The 24303-nt window shown below is 34.1% G+C and overlaps 1 protein-coding gene across 1 annotated transcript in view; it reads left to right on the forward strand.

The window, feature by feature from the left end:
- The window catches only part of LOC121421684 (low-density lipoprotein receptor-related protein 4-like), a 36813-nt gene extending 31049 nt beyond the window's left edge, over nt 1-5764 (forward strand). Inside the window, exon 33 of the mRNA XM_041616461.1 lies at nt 516-5764. Within this exon, the coding sequence (XP_041472395.1) occupies nt 516-818 (303 nt within the window). The 3' untranslated portion in view covers nt 819-5764. The remainder of the gene's footprint in view (nt 1-515) is intronic.
- The last annotated feature ends 18539 nt before the right edge of the window (nt 5765-24303 follow it).

Genomic DNA, 24303 nt, shown 5'->3' on the forward strand with positions numbered 1-24303 from the left:
TTTCCAGAGTCGCCAAAGCATGCTACCGGTGTGTTGGCTCAGTTGGTAGAGCGTCCATCTCACAACCAGGAGGTCGGGGGGTTCAAACCCCGGCCGCGTCAGACCAAAAGACGTTAAAAGATGGGCGTTCAACGATGAAAGGGATAGAGCCTCGTCGATCTGGCGCTGCACAGCGGCTGCCGGGCCCACGATCAATTGGGCAAAGCAAATTTTCGGAGTATTTCATGTGTATTTAGAACAATAAATTATTGACATTCATTTTTTTCTTCTTTCATGCATTTTGGCGGAATTTCTTATTTGACTTGTGTGCGAGCATGGTGCCCACTTGGTAATTAGAGGCCTCTTTGCCCAAGTGTATTCATGAACTTTGTCCAACATTTCCATCATAGGTATTTATTGTAACTTAGTTTATTATAATGTATGAATTAATGTTTAATCTTGAAGTGGAAATTGATAAATGAAATGAAAAAGGAGATCATATTCATTTGAATTTTTTTTCTGCTTTCTCTATCCAGGAGCATTCGCATAGCTCCAGTGGTAGCCTGCCCAACAAAGTGAATAACGAGGAGCTTGACAAAATGCTGCCCCCTCCTGTACCGTTTGGAGCAATGTCCTCCTGCCAGGTACCATGTGCGGTACCGTACGGTGCCGCCGCACCATATGGTGCCACTGCACCGTGCTACTACGACCCAAGGCCATGTGAGAGACCGAAAAATGTGAACCTCGACTCGTGCGGCAGCGGCGCATTCTCGTCTTTTCGGGACTTTAAAATAACGGAGAATAAACTACAGAAATTCACAGACAATAATTGTGAATAGCAAGTCGTCAGTATGTGTGTGTACATATTTATAGATTAAGCTGCATTTTGTATGGACGACATCAGAACTGTGAAAGACAGCTTTTATTTAAACTTTTTTGTGCAGTATTCGAGGAGACTTTCCTCTTTATCTTATTGGAGATTTAACAAGGGCAACTCAGCTCTCTATCTTGACTCTCTTTCAATGTGCCTTGAACATTGTGAATGACTAATGTTTAGATTCGCTCACATTCTGATGCCTGATAGGTGATGATCTACTTCTCAGTTCTCCTGGAGCAGCTGGATTCGGGCTGCAAACAGGTCTCCAAGAGTCCAAAACATACCCATCAGCACCTGTAGACAACCCTTGGATTGGGAACCCAAAGCTTGAACCTTGATCGGTTGATACCCGATGTACATGTAGGTTTTTCCAAATTAAAATGGGATAGTTGGGCAGTCTTCGTGAAGATGCCTCATTATCCTGGAGCAGCTGGATTGAACTCCTGCAGATGACCCAAGGATGGGAAATTCAAACCTTGAACCTTGAAAAGGGTTCCTGGCTCTTTCCAAGCTAAACTAGGGTCATAGAGCAGTCTCTCCTATGATTCCTGAAGGCTCATCTTATTTATCATCCTGGAGCAGCTGGATTAAGACTGCAGACAGATCTCCAAGATATCCCTTTGACTCCTGCCGATGGACCTACATGTACGTCAAGGAACTCAAAGAGCAAATCGTAAGCAAGAACCTTGAGTAGTGATCTTTATGCAGCTCTTTCCCAGCTTAACTAGGATATAGTGTTACTTTAGGTGATATCCATTTACTTCACCTTGGTTGAGTATGGCAAATGTAGATTAAGGCCTTGCCAGCAAAGGATGTTATTGACATTCCCGGACTTGAACCCTTAACCTTCGATACATATTTGTACTCGTCACCACAGCACCTCTATGCTTAAACACTTAGACCTTGTAATCATCTCTTAATATGCATCCGTATTCAATATGCATGGAACAACCGCTTTCCAAGTCATATGCAATTTTTTTACTTATTCAGCACTTTTTAGTTATCATTTTCTATTTGATACTATTATAATCATTGTAAATAAACATTGGACAATTGTTCATGTACATTTGATCAGCACATCACTGCCTGCGAGTGCTTTGACCTATTCTCATGTTCAAAATGTGCTTACTTCAGCATTAATTTACTTGATGAAAAGTGAGCTAATGTGTTATCACTGCCAATGGTGCACAGTGTAATTGTTTTAACGTAGAGCAAATTAGCAATTGTGTTGTTTGTTTTGTTCAGTTGATTCATGTAATTGATTGGACATTTTCGATCTATTCAATTGATTATAAAACTAATCGATGGGAAGGTTTTTTGTAACGAAACCCAAATAGGATTGGCTTTAGCATGTTGATGGAAAGTTGCTAGTAACCATAAAATCGATTTTTAATTTTAGATTGATTACAATGCTGTGATAGTATTGATTGCAATTATTCTCAAGTGGAGAAACATAAATCACATCTACCGTAATGAGCACAAAATTAGCACCCAGCCAAGGAAGCTATTGTAGTTATTTCTAGGGAAAAGATTTGAAAATTACAAAGCTCTTGCAAATTTTCCCACCTTTTTAAAACTCATTGAATTAGCTATACACAATTTTTAGTGTTTTAAATAATGTAACCTTGAGAGTTGTTACGTTGCATATGAGCAGTTGATAAAAGTGTGTTGACTGCATTCGTATGAGCTGGATTCACTATTGTACATTGACTTGCATTTACATTACTATGTTATTTGCCAGAGTTGTTGGAAAGATTGGTAACACTTCTTTGCATTGCGTGCAGTGTTGATGGTGCAGTGACTGTATAATAGAAATGACATGCGCTCACTCTGAGCCTTGAAAAATATGATTATTGGCGTGACTAAGGTGTATTAACCTTCTCTATATCATTTCCTTTTGAGGTTTTAAATAAAATAGCACAAAACAGAATTTTTATGAATATTTGGCAGATTATCAAAGATTTATTTAGCATGAATGATTTCAAATTCATGGAAATAGCTAGGAACTGAGTAAACTCATTTAGATTACCTCACTCAAAATTTGCACTAAAGTTATTTTTTTTCTTTTTCATCAGTACTGATTAAGATTTTGAATAATCATGTAATCATATAATTGACTTTATTTTTTAAAGAGAGAAAAAGAAGTCCAGATATTTTGTAGAGAAGTTGAAGAGATTTGATAGCATTTACATGCACATTTAGTGCTGTGATCTTCTCATGAATACATTACATGTATGTGATAAACATATACATTAGAAAGAGGAAAGTTTGATGTCCTTGAGAAATGATATCCCCTATATCTAATTAAATGTGAATAATACTAATTGTTTTCATACTTAGGAGGTAAAAAAAAGTTGATTTGCAATACATGTGGGTTATCTTTACTGCATGCCTGGTTGTGTTTGGGTTAAACTAAGATATGAGCTTTTATTCAATTATTTCTAACAAAATTACAAAATTGTTTCTTTTTTTGTATATCTTCTAAAGTTAAAGAAACAACTTGATTCTTGCCATTTTTAAGTCCAAATGTGGTTACATGCATTTGTAAGACTTATTCTAACAGAAAGCTCTCGAGTAGTTGGCTTGAGAAAGTCCACAGGAGTGGATGAAAGCTAGCTCGCCCCAAATTATCAATAGGTTGGCTGAAGCTTAAAAATTATCGCACTTTTATTCTTGCTTAAATGCATATATGTAGCCTGTATTTTTCATTACAAAGATTGTGAAATGCAAATGTCTGTATTGTAAAGGCAATTGAAGTACATTAATTTTTTTTTTCCTTCATTTGTGTGGAAGGAATATTGACGGAGGAATTTGCAGTATCGGAGACACCATGAAACACAACAAAATGTGTTTGTTTGTTTGTTGTATTGCTGTTGATATTTAATAAGAATTCAGATTTGTGAACATGTAGTTATTTTCTGAGATCTTATAGCTCTGAACTATTTTATTCATTTTTAAATATGTGTGCAAGATGTACTTCGGTGGATTCCATTCTTTGGGATTTTTAGGAGATTGCTAGCTAAGATTTATATTTTTCCATTGTAAAATCAAAAGTGTATATATTTAAGTCGTTTTTAAAGCTAAATAGAGTGATCTTATATTTTGATAAACAGTGAGAAAAACATTTGTTTCTATTTTACATCTAATTAAAATGTTTTGTAAATTTTTATCATGTTTAAATCTAAAGAGGAAGACATAAATTGTGTTGTTTTATTGTTTTATCAAGTGAAAATGAACAGTTCATTTAAAGTTACAGAGTTAATTATTTTATATGTAAATTAATAAAGAGTATGGGTAGCTTGTTCTACATTAGTTTTTATATTGAGGTCAATTTAATATTGAGAGTTAAATGCAATGTCAATGCTTAAGCACATTGCATTGTGTGCATTTTAATTAAGAATTCTGAAATATTTATGAATTTTATAATTTTAATAAGATTCACTTTGATTTATTCCTGAAGCCCATATCCTACTTCTTTGTTTACTGCTGTAAAAGTTCAGTTCAAAGATGTGATATATATATTTTTGTAAACCTAATAGGCATTTCAAGGTTTTTAAAGCCACAGATGTTTGGTACAGAAAAAAAAATTGAAGGCTTTATATTTAGTTAATGATTTAATTAAAAAAATATTTCAAACAAAGTCATTAGAAAAGGCTACTCCTGTATGGATACAAAAGCAAAAGGAAAAGTAACAAATTGTTTCCTCTAGAAAAAAAATTTGATATTCATGAAAAAGTATTAGACCTGGAGAATTATCATTCTAATTTTGCCCTTATTGTTTAGATCTATTGTAAGATTTTTTTCTTTTTACTACTTTACATGAAACTCTAGAGATTGTTTAATCTCTATCAATATCAGTGCTTGTGTTTTTGACCAAATTGGCAACAATTTTGGACTTAGCTGTGTGTACTAAGCCAAGTTACACTGCCTTGAAAAATGAACAGTATTAACATTTATAATCGATATGTATTCTACTTTGACTAATTCTCCTCCCACCATAACCTTGTAATCTGCACAACGGGTGTGTTTCACAAAGACATGTTTTAGCGCCAGTGAGATGCATATTGTCTCATTGATGAATGTCTCTCCTGGGGCCGGTTTTTCAAAGAGTTGTGATTGATCCGATCAATTGCAACTATGGAAGGCCAGTAAAGTCAACATATGAAATGCATGTTTGTTCAAAGAAAAATCTAGATTTGAATGTATATCCATAAATTCATTGATTTCTTGACAATTTGGGGTGATCTCCTTTGTTTACAAGGGACATTTTGCAAATTTACTGTAGAAAAAAATTATGACACTGATGGATTTCCATAGAGTTATGATTGATTGGATCAATCATAACTCTTTGTAAGATGGTTCCCTGATTTTTAGCTGACCAATGTGTTAATGCATTGGTTACCATATGCCAATGGACTTGAAGTAAGATTTTTTAAGTCAGACTTAAAAATTTGTGAAACATTCCCACCCAACCCCCAATCATGCCATTTCTTAATCCTTTCCATATTCATAAACACATATGTTTTTTACTTTTGTTTACTACTTGTAAATATTCAAAGCAAAGTGATCTGTATATTTCGTTTGCAGTCTATTTTATTTCTTATGTATAGATTTTGTATTTTATTTTAACGGGTATTGATGGAATACATATTAGTTTTGCTTGTAAAAAATAAAATGCATATTTGAACATAGAGACAAGGTGTACAATTTCGCTACAAGTTATATAGATATATATTTTATATATAGCAATCGCAGGAATGAAGATTCTACAGGGTGGGTAAAAAAAAAGAAAACCCAACTTTCATTATTTTTGTGAGAGCATTAATAAGTGTATAATAATGAATATTTCGTTTGAAATTTAGATTTCTCAGCATTCCATAGACACTTGAGTTTGGTTTCTATCGCATACATTCGTAATTCCGAAGGTTCGTTAGTCCGAAAACGAAATGAGGTTCGTTAATCCGAAAACGAAATGAGGTTTGTAATTCCGAAAACCAAATGATATTAACGAATCTTATTTCGTTTTCGGACTAACGAACCTTCGGAACAACAAACCTTATTTAGTTTTCGGATTAACGAACCTTCGAAACAAGGAACCTTATTTCGTTATCAGACCAACGAACCTTCGGAATATTGAACCTTATTTCGTTCTCGGAATATCGAACCTTCGGAATTACGCCACAAATATTCGGATTAGCGAACCCTTTTACGTTTTCGGATTAACGGACATCGAGGTATATAGGCAATTTACGTGTTTCGGAACAACGAAGTGTAATCGGTTTCTATGACCATGCATCTCTAAGCACCATTGTTCTTAACGAACCCTTTTACATTCTGCAATCTAGCCGGTGATTTCACTTCCTATGCACATTCATTACCGGTAGGCAGTTTGTGAGTGCGCGCTTATGAACAGTTAGTTATGCATTATATATATCAACATTTATTGAAATTATGAGTCATACTCGATATTTTGAAGATAAAAAAAATCAAATAAAAACTTTTTAATATGAGACGGGACAATGTTGGTGAGGTTTTTGGAATGCTATGAAGGTTCAATTTCAGGAGAAATGTTTTATATTGTCACTGGTCTATTTTTTTTATGAAAAGATTTTGAAGTTGGTTTTCCTTTTGTTGTCTTCTGATACCCGCATTAGTTACTGCTTGTATATATTGAGCTCAGATAGAGTATTTTATTTCCAGTGAATAGGCCGAGGCTATTTTGTCATAAAAATGATATTGATTTGTTACTTTGAAAAATTGTTTAAAAATATGAATGTCACTTGTAAGTGGATAATACTATTACTTCAAATTTATTTTTGAATGTCAATATTTTTTCTTGTTTTATTGCGATGATATATTCTGTTCAAGAGCTTGTTTGTTATACCACTCCCCCCCCCTTGATAAGAAGGCCAAGTTTGGTTCATTTTGAAGATGTAAATGTACATGTATGGATAAGTTTGAATAATTCTCAAATGTCTCCAAATCCTTTTCTCAAATTATTTTGATTTGTGTGCGGATTTGGCTTCCCAAACCATGACTACATGTACTGGCATGAAACTTTAAAATTTGTGAAGATGGTTTTCATTTTGCATTTTCCCTTCACGGCACCCCTAATCTGGTCTGTGGTAAACATGCTATCTGTCATGATCTGAGCTTGCATGCTGTTGGAGTCTTCAGAAGGGTGTTGAGCCTTCAGAGTGCTGATAGGTTTTCAATTTGCATTTTCCCTTCACTGCACCCCTAGCCTAATGTATGATAAACATGTTATCACACATGATCTGCGGGGATGCTTTTTGAGCCCTAAGAATATACTGATGATCGGAAATAAATCCTGACACATTGTTGACAAAAAAGAAGCCACCATTTTCCCATTGCCATCATTATTACGTTAATATTGATAAAGCCATTTTAAAGCCATCTTTAAACACACAATTCAAATCTGTTCCTCTCATCAGTTATTTCAAAGAAACTTCAAAACATGTTTTATGTATCTTTTTATCTTATTTGACTCGCCTTCCTTCTGAATGGCATGTAATTATGATTTCTACCTATGCATTTCTCCCCATTTCTCCTGTCCTGTTTATATAAATTCCAAGTAATCATGCTCAAGGTGGCTAACAATTTAATTAAAACATTGGAATTGATTTTAGAAATGTTTTTGTTACTAACAAATTTATAGTCATAGAACTTCCTGGGGAAAATTTGTCGGGCTTATGCAAATTTGATGTGTATTTCCATAATACTTGTATTTCTCATGATGAAATGTATTCATTCAATGTCAATATCGTAAGTGCAAAAATAATCTTGATGAAGTTTCATAGCAATGTTAACCGTTACCTATTGGAACTGGATGGCCTCTGTGCCAAGTCTATGGAAATTATGAAATTATGTATTAATTGGGTTAACCATACCATTTTCCATAAAGCAGGGATTTGATCATTCATTTCATACAGAGGGGCTGTGCATGGTTTATCAAGTTTATGGTAGTGGGAACATGCCCTCTCACAGATCAACAGGAAAACTTCATAAGTTAACACGGTAAACCCAATTACACTACTCCATATTTTTTTCCTCCTCGATAGGCAAAGGTCATGGTACTTTTCTACCACCGTGCGAGCGAAAACTATTCTCCAATTGAATCAATTCGTATCACTCTCATTTCATCCTGTGTTTCAAGCGATGAGGGGGGGGGGTGTGATGGTGGCCGATCCCATAATCGTTATGACTCGCTAATGAGCAGTGCTGACAGAATGTAACCTGATTTGTAAATTGCAAGGTTGTGTGTGGTTTGTTACCATGGAAACAAAGTGGTATCCATCAGCAGACACAATCCCTTCTCTCTCTCTCCCTCTCTTTCTGCTTCCTACCTACCTACACAAAACCCATGTTACCCCCAAAAAATTTCATGAAACATCGTAATAATACATTCGGAATCTGCTTGAGCAGCCACTTGTGTAGAAAGACCACACTATGGTTTCTCTTGAACAGAATCTCCCATTGAAGCATTTACAGAGCTGCCAAGTAGTACTGATTTTCCGTATTTAGTACTGAAAATAGAGAAGAATACTGATGAATTCATGCAAAATACTGATTTCTTAAGTTTCAGTTTATGTGTTGTCCTATGGTATTCCTGTGAAAATACTGATTTCCTCACCAAAGTACTCATTTTCAGCCTTGAAGATACTGAAATGTTCTTGTTCAGGTTGGCTGCTCTGCATGTATGGAAGGAATATATCCATACTCTCATAAAGACCAAGTTTTATCTCCCCCCTTTTCATGTCTACCGGTTGGTATTAACCATGATCTTAATTTCAATATATAAAATTTGTGATGTTTTTTTTTCCCATTTTTGGTCCATTTACACCACCTCTAAAAATGTAGACCCATTCACAATTCTCTTTATTATCCAGTATAAACGTACAATCTTTTACTCTATGCATCCAAATTATAAAAGAAATTATATGCATCTATGTGTTTTTTTTAATTGATGTATTCTTTATAAAGTTGGAATGGAATGTTTCAACAAACCATATATGTATTCATCCGAAGAGGTCCTTTTTATATTATTATTTGATGTATGTCTTTGGATATATGTGATTATTTGTGGAGCCATTGTATGATAAATATTTTGCTCTTGTTTGTTTAAAAGTCTTGAAGTTTGGACTTTGATGGAATGGCATATTGTATTCAAAAATAAATTTTGTTTGATATGTGACTTAGTTCAATTGGTGTATTTTTTCTTTTATGGTGTGTGATATTTTGGTCTACTACCATCAGTTGGTCCTATTCTTAGATATAGGCTCCATGGTCTAACTCTTGTGTTAAAATTATGGGAAGCCAAAAAGATCAAAATTACATTTACATTATGTTCCCTTTCTATCTAAAAAAAAAACTATACACTTTTGAAATGGCTGCCAAACAAAATATATGTCACTTTGGGGAAAATACCTATATCTATGGAAGGCCAATAAAGTCAACTTTCAAATGACACCAAAAAGTTGGAAAACTATTCATGTTTGAGTGAGCACTGCCCACTCAAACAAAGGGTATGAAAATTAGGGTGGGCAGGAATTCAATTTCTTTCAGTTTTTGACAGGCAAGTCCCCTGGAACTCGCAAAGTTGAGGGAGTTGTGATAAATTAATGATTAATCATTATTTAGGTTTTTAGAGCTTTCCTTTCTATACTTGGCTCTTTCTTCATGTTTAAATGATAAAGAGAGCTATTTTATTAATGTTTATGGTGTATTACTATTGTTATTAGTTTCAACTTGGTCTACTTATCAGATAGAAGCCTGCATTTCTGAAGTCTGGTTTCATTGGCCCATATTCTGAAGTCAGGTTTAACTTAGACCATGGTCTAACTCTGTGCTAAAATTATGGGAAGCCAAAAGAGTCAAAATTTTTATTAACTTGTACGTTTCTTATGTTTGCTGTGCTCTTTCCTGATTCATCAACGGTGAAGACAATCATCTATTTATACACCCTAGACAAATATGAACGATTTGAGAGCCAAATGAGTTGAAATATGATATCTCTGCAGTTAGTGATTTATGTAACAATTGGCTTTCCATACTTAAACCACAACTTTAAACCTGAGTTTAAGTTAAACCCTACTTCAGAATACAGGCCATTAAGTCCATGATCTAACTAGTGTTAAAATTATGGAATCCCCCCCCAAAAAAAAAAAAAATTACATTTACATTGTGTTTCCTCACTTGGCTCTTTCTTCATCAGGGATTCCATTTTTCAGGCAAAAGCACTTGTTCACTGCTACCACCCTGCCTGTGGGGAATCTACAGGTAGGACTATGGTATGCCAGTGTTGTACAGAGCACACACTTTAAAAAATCATTAAAATATCACTTTTGTGACCAAAATTACTAATTTCCTTACAGTTGCAATTTATTTTTCATTAGTAACTTGGGAATAATTTTTGTATTCACCAGAGCGCTCAAAAACTTGAATTTTGTACGCCCTCTATTGGTGGGAAGTAATATGGCAAGAAAATTTTCATTTTTTGATCTCTGTTTTTAATTAAGAAAAAATTATTTAAAGAATCAAATTTAAATAAGAGTCAAGTTGTATGAATAATAGGTGTATTGGAAACTATCAGTGTAAAAAAATCAGGCATTTGCCCCAAAGAAAAAGAGAAAATAAGCCAAACATTGCCACCCTGATTTTGCCACACATGGAGATATAACTGAGAACAAGGTTATATCATAACCTTGTTCTTTGAATGAGTGGGCAAAAGCCTGAATTCAGGCTATGGCAATTTATTTTCAGGCTATAGTTTTAGCATTTTTGTGTCCAAAATATTGTATTCTAGGTGATTTTCAGGCCCTCTGATCAATTCCAACTGTCATCCCTACTTCATGTTTAAAGGACAAGTCCACCCCAACAAAAACTTGATTTGAATAAAAAGAGAAAAATTCAACAAGCATAACACTGAAAATTTCATCAAAATCGGATGTAAAATAAGAAAGTTATGACATTTCAAAATTTCGCTTCTTTTCACAAAAACAGTTATATGAACGAGCCAGCTACATCCAAATGAGAGAGTCGATGATGTCATTCACTATTTCTTTTGTTTTTTTTATTGTTTGAAATATGAAATATTTTGATTTTCTCTTCATTGTCATGTGAAATGAAGTTTCATTCCTCCCTGAACACGTGGAATTCCATTATTTTAACATTTTGTGCCTCAGGCAAGGAGGTCCTAATCGTCAAATTCTTAAAAATTGAAATATTGTATAATTCAAACAATAAAAAACAAAAGAAATAGTGAGTGAGTGACATCATCAACTCTCTCATTTGGATGTAACTGGCTCGTTCATATAACTATTTTGTTAAAAATAAGCGAAACTTTGAAATGTCATAACTTTCTTATTTTACATCCGATTTTGATGAAATCTTCAGCATTTTGCTTGTCTGATTTTTCTCTATTGATTCAAATCAAAATTTTTCTGAGGTGGACTTGACCTTTAATGATGAAGAGAGCTATTTTAGTAATCATTCCCCGTCAGTTATGAATGATTTGAGTCTCAAATGAGCTGACAATTCAGACTTGCACTCTAGTCAGAGATACCAGTCACAATTGGCTATCCATAGTTACAACCATGACAACCTTAGAACATGGCTTAAATGGGACCAGAGTTTAGAATACCGGCCATACTATTCTACCATTTGGGTCAATCCACTTGGGCTACTTTAAGTGTGGAGTTTGGTCTAATTACTCTTTGGTGCCACAAACACTTGGTCTAATACTTTAGACTGTTGCCCAACTTTCCACCTCATCTACTTATCATTTCGCACATTTTCAAATGAAAATTTGGATAATATTCTCATATAGACTAAGCCAGTGTGTGTTAGAGCAAGTGTAAAGGTTCAAATAAAGGTATATCACTATGACATCACCTGTACATCCAGTTTGATGTCTCAATATGTATAGTGAATACATCTTTTTTACAACTTTTGAAATTCGTAGATGTTGAAAGAATCTCAATTATCTAACCCATTAGTCCTTTGATATAGCCCCTTTTTGTAATGGTCACAAAGCACCGAAATCACACTACTCCATGTTTGGAGTTTATCCAGTGGCGTACCAAGGATTTTCCAAAGGGGGGGGGGGGCAAATTCGTCCGCCGAAAAATTTGAAAAGCAAAAAAAAGGTCTTCAACCACAAATACAGGATTTCGTATCAGAACAAAATTTGACGAGCAAAAAAAAAAGTTTTATGTTCAAAGAAGCGGGCCACTTGTGGCTCGTCGGGGGGGGGGGGGGGCAGGGATATGTCCCTTGCATGGGTTGTGACTCGTCGGGGGGAGGGCAGTCTGTCCCCCCCTCCCCCGTAGGTACACTTATGAGTTTATGATATTTTCCTTGTTTACTGTACATCTGAAGCATGCAGTAATTACAGGTTTTTTTTTTTAATTTATACAAAGTGGTTTTGATTGTACATGCCTCTCGCCAAGCCAACAACACAGGTGTTTTGAAAGCCCACTCATTTTGGAAGACAAGTGTACTTGTCACAGTCATCATCAAATCGAGTCTAAAGCTCATTCCATCCCTCCCCCTCCAAAAAAATCATCATCAATGACCAAATCTCCATGCTTCCATTCAAAAGTACCTTAATTAGCACAAGCCCCCACACAATACACCAATCTCATTATGTACACAGTTAAAAAACCACTTCAATCAAAACCCAATCCCATCTTCTGCTCACACTTCTAATGTTAACAATAGAGGAGTCTGAAAGGGGCTTAAAACACAAAGAATATCTAATCATGGTGTACTTAACACCTTAACTACTAAACCCAATTCTTGGGAACAGTGAAGCTATAGACTCTATACATGGAGCTTTACTGTTATAGAGATAATCAACTACTATAGTACAGGGAATACTTCAGTATGCTTAACGGACAAGTCCACCCCAACAAAAACTTGATTTGAATAAAAAGAGAAAAATTCAACAAGCATAACACTGAAAATTTCATCAAAATCGGATGTAAAATAAGAAAGTTATGACATTTTAAAGTTTCGCTTATTTTTAACAAAATAGTTATATGAACGAGCCAGTTACATCCAAATGAGAGAGTCGATGATGTCACTCACTCACTATTTCTTTTGTTTTTTATTGTTTGAAATATGAAATATTTTGATTTTCTCGTCATTGTAATGTGAAATGAAGTTTCATTCCTCCCTGAACACGTGGAATTCCATTATTTTAACATTTTGTGCTTCAGGCAAGGAGGTCCTAATCATCAAATTCATAAAAACTGAAATATTGTATAATTCAAACAATAAAAAACAAAAGAAATAGTGAGTGAGTGACATCATCGACTCTCTCATTTGGATGTAACTGGCTCGTTCATATAACTATTTTGTTAAAAATAAGCGAAACTTTAAAATGTCATAACTTTCTTATCTTACATCCGATTTTATTTTTTTCAGCATTGTGCTTGTCTGATTTTTCTCTATTGATTCAAATCAACATTTTTCTGAGGTGGACTTGACCTTTAAAATATAGCCTACAAGTATTTTGTATAATTTTTAAGAATAAAGTGAAAAATATGATAATGAGTTATAACATGATTTTATCCAGGGTAGCCACTCAGTTCCGAAACTGTTTCCCCAGCCGGCCCTGCTTAAACATGATAATGGTATTAGGTACTCCGCCTTTATCGATTTTATCACGATTTTAAACGACATGAAGGTAAAATAAATAATTATAGTATAGGATTTGGGGGATTTGTATAGCACATACCCTCCTTGCTAAGTGCTCAAGGCGCTCCTAATATTACTCCGGCTAAGCTAGTCTACCGATTCCGGTGCGCACAGCTTTTTGATGAATTACTTCCTGCCGTTACCCACTTATACTTCACCAGGGTTGAGTGCAGCACAATGTGGGTAAATTTCATGCTGAAGGAAAACACGCCATGGCTTGGAATCAACCCATGTCCTTCAGATTGAAAGACGAGAGTAACCACTAGACCACGACACACCCACTTTGCCTATCATTTCAACCTTTTGGGAAAACAGTAATCTGTGTTAAAGGGGAAGTTCACCCTGACAAAAAAGTTTATTGTAAAAATAGCAGAAAAAATAATGAAAAATATTGCTGAAGGTTTGAGAAAAATTCATCAATTTATTATAAAGTTATTAGAATTTCAATTATTTGATTTGTGACATCATATGCAAGCAGCATTCATACATAGCGAATGGTAAAAAAATCAAAGAAATGTCCTTTTCTCAGAAAATTGAAAATGGTTTTCACTGTACCTTTTGTATATCAATAGACAAATCATTTTACATCCGATCATGAATAGAAAACAAAATTAAGTCATCAGGAACCATACAAAATTTGAAATTCATGCATTTTATATTACATAGCACATGGGGCAGCTGCTCGTTTATGACGTCACAAATTCAATTTTTTTAACTCTGATAACTTTCTTACTTTTTAACGGATTTTCCTCAAACCTTCACCTATATTTTTTACTATTTTTACAACAAAGTTTTCTTCAGGTTGAACTTCCCCTTTAAGTGTATGTAGTGTTGCATCATCTAGTCTAAAGAATTTGGCTCCAGTGAATAATTGACTTATGGATGGTCGACTTTTGCACATTAACCTGTCACATTGGCACAATGAGCCAAAAAATTTTAAGGGGGCCAGATGTGGCATATCGGCCAAATTGTTGAAAAGTTGCGAGCAAGCAAAATGAGCAAGCAATAAATGGCAACATACTTTAATTACAAAACTCAAATTTTGAGATAGATTTGGACAGTATGATCTGAAAATAATATGAGCCAACATTTTTGAGGGGTCACAAACATGGGTTACATATATGTGTCAAAAATTAGATGACAAATACAATACATTGGAGATGGATTGGCGGTGGATTGGCAATTTATCATTTAAAGGCCTGGTCACACCGCCCGAGCGTTGTTGGAGCGGTCGTGGAGCGAAAGGGAAAGAGAGTCGAATTTCGCTCACAAAATTGGGGGGGGGGGGGAACAATCGAAATCGAAAATGGTGAAAGGTAGCGAGCGGTGATGATTTTTTTTTTCTCTCCGCTCCACGACCGCTCCAACAACGCTCCGGCGGTGTGACCAGGCCTTTAGATGGGCCTTTAAACCACAACTGCGCCTGATGTTGACTGTGACAAAACACTTGGTTTACCCAAAATGAGTCAGTTCAAAACCAACTAACCTGAAGAACCCAAGCTTCCTTGAATTTGATGTTAGTTTTATATTCACATTTGTCTCCAAAGGACATCTGAATGACAGAGGGAGGGGGAGGGAGGGAGTGAGCGTGGGCTGGTTATTAAAGGACAAGTCCATCCCAATAAAAACTTTATTTGAATAAAGTAGCTGTAGTAGTAATTATTTTCTCCAAGTGAGCACTCACTGGCTACTATTAACTTTAATTAGTAAATTTTAACTTGTCTTTTAATCGCATTATATTTTGATTTATTGTAATAAATTTTGTAGTTCTTTGCTTGTTTTTTTTTAATTTTGATTTTATGTGTGTGTGTTTTGTGATTTCTTTCTTTTAGTTTATTTTCCCAATGTCTTTTTTTGACGTATTAAATAATTCAAACCGTAGTGATGAGTATAGATCTAATCTGAATAGATTACATGAATATTTAACCCCTGCTGGTTCTGAAGATAACATACCTTTGCCACCAGAAACATACTATTCTGTTAGTGAATTTAATAATCATCTCCAATCTACATTTACAAAGGCTCGGCTAGAAAACAGCTTATCTTGTATGCATTTCAATTGTCGCAGTTTATCCCACAACTTTGATAATTTAACTACATATTTGTCATCTCTAGATTTTCAGCCAACTATTGTTGGTGTAACCGAAACATGGTTTAAGCAGTATACATTACAAAGCCTTTATAATCTTCAAAATTACTCTTTTGTTAGCAATGCACGTACTATTCGAAGAGGAGGTGGTGTTGGGCTATATGTAAAAAAGCAATTTGCAGTATAGACAACGCCAAGATCTAGAGGTTAATGATTTATTTGTTGAAAGCACTTTTATAGAATTATCTATGTGCAATAAATCAATTGTATTAGGTATAATTTATAGACCACCAGGCCAGTCCATTCCAGATTTTTTGACATATTTAGAAAAGACTTTAAATATTGTAAATTCTGAACATAAAGTGTTTTATCTATTTGGTGATTTTAACTTGGACTTGCTTAAAGTTGGCACTGTGCATTACATTAATATGTATTTGGATTTGCTGTTGTCATTTTCCATGTCACCTCTAATATCTTATCCAACTCGTGTTACAAGTACTTCTATTTCTTTGATTGATAATATTTTCACAAATGCTACTTGCCATATATCATCAGGTATTCTTGTAAATGACATTAGTGACCATTTTACTATTTATTGTATTTGTGACCTTAAATGTTCTCAAAAAGAAAATGGATGCTTTCAATCACGAGATATATCTGATGTAAATATCAATAAATTCATTGAACGTATAAGCACTTTCAATTGGTCCTTATCTTTAAATGATCCAAACATTTGCTATAATGATTTTATAAATAAATTTTCTATATTGTATGAAAAAGAATTTCCAATCAAGAAAACAAAGTTTAAAACAAAAAGAAAAGATAAACCATGGATTACGCAAGAAATTCGTAATCTGATTAAGAAAAAATCTCGTTTATATAAACTTTATTTTAAAAATCCTTCAAATTATCGGATAAAGGTATACAAAAAAATGCGGAATCTTCTAACCAATAAAATTAAATCTCGTAAAATTGAATATTATAAAGATCAGTTTAACTGTGCCAAAGGCAATATGAAGAAAACATGGAATGTGATCAATACAGCCATGGGTAAAGAACATAAAGGCGTTTATATACGCAAAGTTATTGTTGACGGAGATGAAGTTACAGATTCAAACTTGTTCCCTGATATTTTGAATAACTATTTTGTAAACATTGGATTCAAGTTAAATAGTAGTTTTGCAAACTCACCTAGTCAAGATGTCACCACTCATATTAAGGGTAATGACAAGTCAATGTATTGTAATCCAATAACCATAGGTGAAATTATTGAAATAGTAAAAAAATTTAAAAACAAGTCAAATGTGGGCCATGATGGTATTGATATGAGAGTGATAAAAAAGTATTTATTTTTTGTGTCAACCTTTATGTGCAATATTCAATGCTTGCCTTGAGTCAGGGATTTTTCCGACACAAATGAAAATTGGTCGGGTTATTCCCATTTTTAAAGGTGGTTGCCCTGAAATACTTACAAACTATCGCCCAATTTCCATTTTACCTGTTTTTTCAAAGATTTTTGAGAAATGTATATATGTTAGATTACTGAATTTTATCAATGAGTGCAATATTATTAGTCCGAACCAACATGGATTTCGGGTGGGGTATTCCACATCTTCAGCATTACTTGATTTTATTCAAAGTATTACTAGTGTTATTGAAATGAAAGGTGTATCAATTGGCTTATTTTTGGATTTACAGAAAGCGTTTGACACACTTGATCATAGAATACTCATGAAAAAATTATTCAAATATGGAATAAGGGGGAAAATTTGGGATCTTTTAAACAACTATTTAAGTCATAGACAACAATTTGTAACTTTAAATAGTCAACAATCAAATTATAAGGACTTAAGGTGTGGAGTACCCCAAGGTTCTATCCTCGGGCCCCTTTTATTTACTTTGTATATAAATGATCTGTGCAATGTATCTTCGAAATTGAAATATATTTTATTTGCCGACGATACTAATATTTTTATGTCACATGATAATATTGATGTTCTGCAAGTGCAATTTAATAATGAATTAAAAAAGGTGACTTCTTGGTTGACCATTAATAAATTATCTGTAAATATTTCTAAAACACAGTATATGGTTTTTACAAATAAAAAAATATGCATTGACAATCTGCAGGTGCAATTAGCAAATTTTAGTGTATATATAGCAAAGGCATCGCAAGTCAAATTTCTTGGTATTATAATTGATAGTAAGTTGCTATGGGTTCCTCATATTGATTTGATTTGTAATAGAATTTCCAAAATCATAGGCATTTTGTACAGATTACGCAATTTTCCAATTACTGTCTTACGAAATATTTATCACGCACTTGTTGCACCTTTTTTAAGTTACGGTATTCTTGCCTGGGGCAGTGCTTCTTATTCACACCTGGATAGAATTTTTAAACTTCAAAAACGTGCAATAAGAATTGTTAATCATTCGTCTTTTTATGCTCATACAGAACCAATTTTTAAGTCTCAGAGGATTTTGAAATTTTATGACTTTTACAATCATGAGACTGCAATTTTTATGTACAAGTGTTATAAATATTTTTTACCTCAGTCAATATGTAATTATTTTGTTTTAAATTGTAATGTACATAATTATACAACCAGGGGCAATAATGATTTTCATATACCTAAAGTAAGAACAAAATTATTTCAAAACTCAATTTTTTATAGGGGACCATTAATTTGGAATACTTTATCAAAGGATCTTAAGGATAGTTGCTCTCTTAATGTTTTTAGGAGAAATTGTAAATATAAAATCATCACTACTTATTCATTTTTTACTTAATTATTATTGTGATTGTTTGTTTGGGTTAGGTAATTCTTTCCCCTTTTCTACTTTAATTGTTCAAATAATGTATTATTTTATTTGGGTCGGCCGTACATAAGGTTAACTTCTTTTTGGCTGCTACCCTTTCAGTATAATATTTTATTTATATCCATGTCTGATTTATTTAATGTTTGTACTATATTTGTATTGTTTTTATACTGAGAAAAATGAATTGAATTGAATTGAATTGAATAAAAGGAGAAAAATTCAACAAGCATAACACTGAAAATTTCATCAAAATCGGATGTAAAATAAGAAAGTTATGACATTTCAAAGTTTCGCTTCATTTCACAAAAACAGTTATATGAACGAGCCAGCTACATCAAAATGAGAGAGTCGATGATGTCATTCACTCACTATTTCTTTTGTTTTTTATTGTTTGAAATATGAAATATTTTGATTTTCTCGTCATTGTCATGTGAAATGAAGTTTCATTCCTCCCTGAACACGTGGAATTCCATTATTTTAACATTTTGTGCTTCAGGCAAGGAGGTCCCAATCGTCAAATTCGTAAAAATTGAAATATTGTATAATTCAAACAATAAAAAACAAAAAAAATAGTGAGTGACATCATCAACTCTCTCATTTGGATGTAACTGGCTCGTTCATATAACTATTTTGTTAAAAATAAGCGAAACTTTGAAATGTCATAACTTTCTTATTTTACATCCGATTTTGATGAAATCTTCAGCATTGTACTTGTCTGATTTTTCTCTATTGATTCAAATCAACATTTTTCTGAGGTGGACTTACCCTTTAAGTAAAGATCGCTCTCTATCTTCTTACCATTCTCTCACTCCTTGCTGTGTCTTCCATTCCCCTCTCTTGTTCTTTCACTCTTAAAAGGGAGTAATCAAACTATATCCTCTCATTTTAACTCTGTCATGCCTGTGTTTTTTACTCTCTCTTTTTTTCCTTTCCTCTCTCCCCCTCTCTCTTTTTCTTTTCCCTTGATTTTTCTTTGTGCCTACAGTTATTTTTGCTTGGACAATGGTCATGCATGTACATCTGCCTCACTCCCCTCTACCCCTTCTTTCCCTGTCTATCTGTCTGCCCTCGCTCTCTCTCTCTCCCCATGGACCTCTCCCTCAATCTTATCATCTCTTCACATTTTCCTACAAATATCACTTCCCCCTCTTTTGGCCAATTAAGTTCTCATATCCATTATCTTGTACACATTATGATGATGACGATGATGGTGATGATATTGATGATGATGATGACCATGATGATGATGATGACCATGATGATGATTGTAATGATGATAATGGTGATGATAATTAAGATGATGATAATGATGATGCTGATGATGATGATGAGAATGACGATGATGATAATGATGATGGTGATGATGAGAATGAAGATGATGATGATGATGATAATGATGATGCTCATGATAATGATGATGATGATGATGATAATGATGGTGATGATGAAGATGATGATGATAATGATGCTGATGATGATGATAATGACAATAATGAAAATGATGGTGAAAATGATGATGATAATGATATTGATCATGATAATTACGATGATGATGACATTGATGATGATGGTATTGATGACATTGATGATGATGAACATAAAGAAGATAATGATGATAACGATGATGATGATGAAAATTATGATGACATTTGATCTCTGAAACGAAAAGAATAAAGACGAAAATTCCTGCAAAATTTCAACAAAAGAAAAAACAGAATCATGAACTTTATTCCTATGTCCTTCAATATAACACACAATATATCTATTATCATATATATAGATATTTGTATATATAATATATGTACAGATTTTTGCGTCAAACATGATCTGATCTGAACACAATAAGTCAATGATAGCACAACAAATCACAATACAGGATATTGAACTAAATTCCAAGGTTTGAACATTATCAAACTCAAATACAATGAGCATCAAGCATATCTGTATATCCCATTTGTTAAGGTGCTTGTAGTCATGATAGTAGTCAAATTATAATTATTTCTTAACTTTTAACAAAATTTCAAACCTCTTACCTATAATTTTTTCCTTTTACCAGCAATAGGCTAATATGTAAATGATTAATTCTGAGGTATGTTTGTTTAATGCAATGTACAAAAAATTAAGTGAACATATTCATTAACTGTGGCATGAGTTTGACTCAAGACAAATTCTATCTAGATTGATCTAAATTACAATAGATCAAAACAATGACAAAGAAAAATGTGAATAATGATGTGATATATCTTTTCATATAAAATCATTCTGCAATCACAAATTCATGCCCTTGCGTATAGATGGGGGGGGGTACGACCTAGCCCCCAAATAATTCCAGGACCACGAAAAAAAATAAGAAAAGGGAAAAAGAAAGGAAAAGGAAAACAAAAAGGGTGAAATATGATTCTTATTTCCAGAATATTATGTGAAACGTAAAAGCCTTTCACAAAATTAGATTTCATTTTGGAAAAGTCATAATTTTGCTTGATGGCAATTTTCATTATTTCTTAAAAATCATGTTGTGGCCCCTCAAAATTGTTGGCTCATCATGCCACTGAGTTCATGGGAAAAAAAACATTTAAGAAGAGCCCTGAATCACAGAGTCACTATCAAATTTATGATTAATTGTAAATGTAGGTCTATGGCAAACCATGCACAAAACATACAATCAAACACAACTATTGATTGTAAATCATCAATGGGAACATTCACATGATATAAACTTACACAATCAATGTACTAGCAATGGATACTCCAATCAAATAGTTGTTTTTACAACATAAAAGTCTTTTGAAATTAAGATGTATACATGACATGTCATAAAGGTTCCTATAACAAATGCCAGTTCCAATCACACATTCTACAATTCCAGAAAAAACGGAACATGATTGTGAGGTTCCTTTTTGATATACATTAAAGAGTTTTCGCTCATCGATATAAGGAGGAGAACATAGAAAATGTATTATAAAATGCCTTTCAAGACAAACAACATTCAAGAAGTCTTGGTCGAAAACTGGTGAATCAAAACAGCAGTTTGGTCCCTTGATTCTGGACAAACGACATATTTGCCATTCATTGTCGGCTCCGAAACTCTGGATGAAACTTCTCTTCCGATTCACCAAATATTTGACAAAGACCTTCTAGCTGTTCATCGTCATCTGACAGGCATTTTCATTACTTTATTTTGTTCTTGAATCCTCTGTACGTCACTGAGCGAAAACTAACAATATGGAAGCTGAACGGTAAAACTTGTAGTTACCTCCGTCAACACCCCCCCCCCTTCCCTCCCCGGACCTGGGGTGGTTTAGCCCTTAAATACTCCAAAAAGCCCTGGAAATAAAGTAAAGAGCCCCCGGAAAATTCTCATCCACTGCCTTGGCCTAATGTACGTGCATACCGTAATGCAAACACTGTGAGGTGATAATAAATGGGCACAATTAGCATTTAACTGAATACGCAACATATGCACTACACGTATATCCTATTTCATCACAATTATGTTATACATGAACTTATTATACAACACTACTTGCAGCATAGACATGTACATGAGAAATACCAGTACACACAACAATGTAAACACATAATTTTCAAAGCAATGCAAAATTATTATGTACTATTCATGATCAAGATTGGCTTTCAAATTAAAAATGGCAGGAAAAGATATTTTGTCAGAACACTGCAAGGCCCATATTCTGAACTCGGCTTTAATTCTAACTCTGGTCTAAACTAGCTGTGGTTTAACACGGCCGTGATCTGGCAAAACTATGTATCTCCTTTTTTGCCATTCCGAGATATTCGAGCTTGAATATTTTACATTGCTCCTTTTGCTTTTCTTGGAAAAGTGGAAAATGGTATATCGATTTTTTTTGTTTTCCTTTGATCTGCGGAACTTATATAAGCTATTGGCACCAAAAACTAGTTGATTTACTCATTTAATCTTCTAATTTTCCACTTTTTTTAAAACATACGCACTTTTGCCTGATAAAATCGATGACACACTCCGAGCTTTTTATCAGGCAAAACTACGTATGTTCTAACTTATCAGGCAAAACTACGTATGTTCTAACTTATCAGGCAAAACTACGTATGTCACAAGGTACGCGGCCGCGTGGCAAATGTTTATCAGGCAAAACTACGTATGTCCTACGCATGGCAAAGTTTTATCAGGCAAAACTACGTATCTCTTAAACATTGCGAAATTATCAGGCAAAACTATCCGGTGTCTTTGCCGCGCATTTTTACACATACGCAAAGCACATACGTTACACACATTGAAGCATGCACACACAATCGGCAAACGCATGTGCAGCCGCGGCGGCAGACCATCATGCAGACAGTTAGCTGCACGTTCGCTCTGCGGTATAATTTACGAGGGCGACCGGTAAAATGCAGAATTTGGGAGATACGTAGTTTTGCCTGATAAATCACCTTCTTTTGCGGCTATTGTTCTGGCAAAACTACGTAAGTAGACTTACATAGTTTTGCCTTTTAATTCTCGTCAAAGCTTGAAAAACTACTTTTGTAAGTCGACTTACGTAGTTCTGCCTTTTAAATTTAGTGATTTTTTAGAGAATTTTACAAAAACTGGATTTCGAATCTCCCAAAATAATTGGAGTTAGAATTTGAAATTTTGACAGATGAAAGAGCGTATTCAATATTATAAGAAACACTAAAAAACTGAAAAACGCCAAAAAATGACTTACGTAGTTTTGCCAGATCACGGCCGAACTATGGAAAGCCAACTGTGACATAAATCTGTAATAGTACAGGTTCGAGTAACAGCTAATCTGTCACTTGACATTTAAATTACTGTCTCAGAATAATACACGTACCTAAATTGAATTTTCTTCGCTATTATGGTGAAAGAGAACAGGGAGCATGAGCAATTTACAATCATAATAATAAATCTTTGACATTTTCAGCTTCCAATAATTTTATCACAGAGTTAGACCATGGCCTTACTTTAACAGGGGCCGTTTCATAAAGCCATTGGTAACTTAAGAGTGACTGTCTGGTGATCCTTTTTTTGTGGTAAATGATATTCACCATTAAATGTGCATTTGTGATCACTTAGTGTGTATTATGGTTCACCAGTCGTTCTTAAAGTTGATCTTAACTTACAAACAGCTTTATGAAACACCCACCAAGTCTAAGAATGTGGTTCAACTACGGATAGCCAATTGTGACACAGATCATTAATAAATGTATTGGTTTGAGTTATCTTCTCATCTCTCACTCAGATCATTCATAACCATCTGGAAATAATAACTGAAATAGTCTTCTTCGCCATTATACCATAACGAAAGAGCGCATTGACCACGACAGATTTACATTAACAAAATCATGACATTTTCAGCTGTTTATAATTCTATCATGGACTTAGTTAGACCATAGCCGAACTTAAAACAGGACTTCTGAATATGGGCCTAAACGTTAATTATAATGGCAAGCATGTACTATTCATCATTTTAACCGTTTGAACCCTGAATTAACAGGGATGATTGTGACCCTCAACCTAAATTATTTGCAGATAATTATCGCAAAATGAAGGAGTACATGACATTTGAAATAAATGATCTCCTATTCTCATGATTCGAGCCCAGCCACGTCAGCGGCACCTTACTCCGCTGATATCCTACCTGAGCTGGCTGATGTTGTTTAGGTTTTCATACTAATAATAATCTCAAAATCACTGCTTTGACGGAAATAAAATTCAACAATAGCTTATGCATAGTCTGTATACAACTCGCCATGTACTATCGCACAAGCCTCCTGTGGAGGTTAGTATATTTTGGTCATATTTTTATGCTAAAACCTT

This window comes from Lytechinus variegatus, chromosome 9 (genome assembly GCF_018143015.1).
Source record: "Lytechinus variegatus isolate NC3 chromosome 9, Lvar_3.0, whole genome shotgun sequence".
NCBI lineage: Eukaryota > Metazoa > Echinodermata > Echinoidea > Temnopleuroida > Toxopneustidae > Lytechinus > Lytechinus variegatus.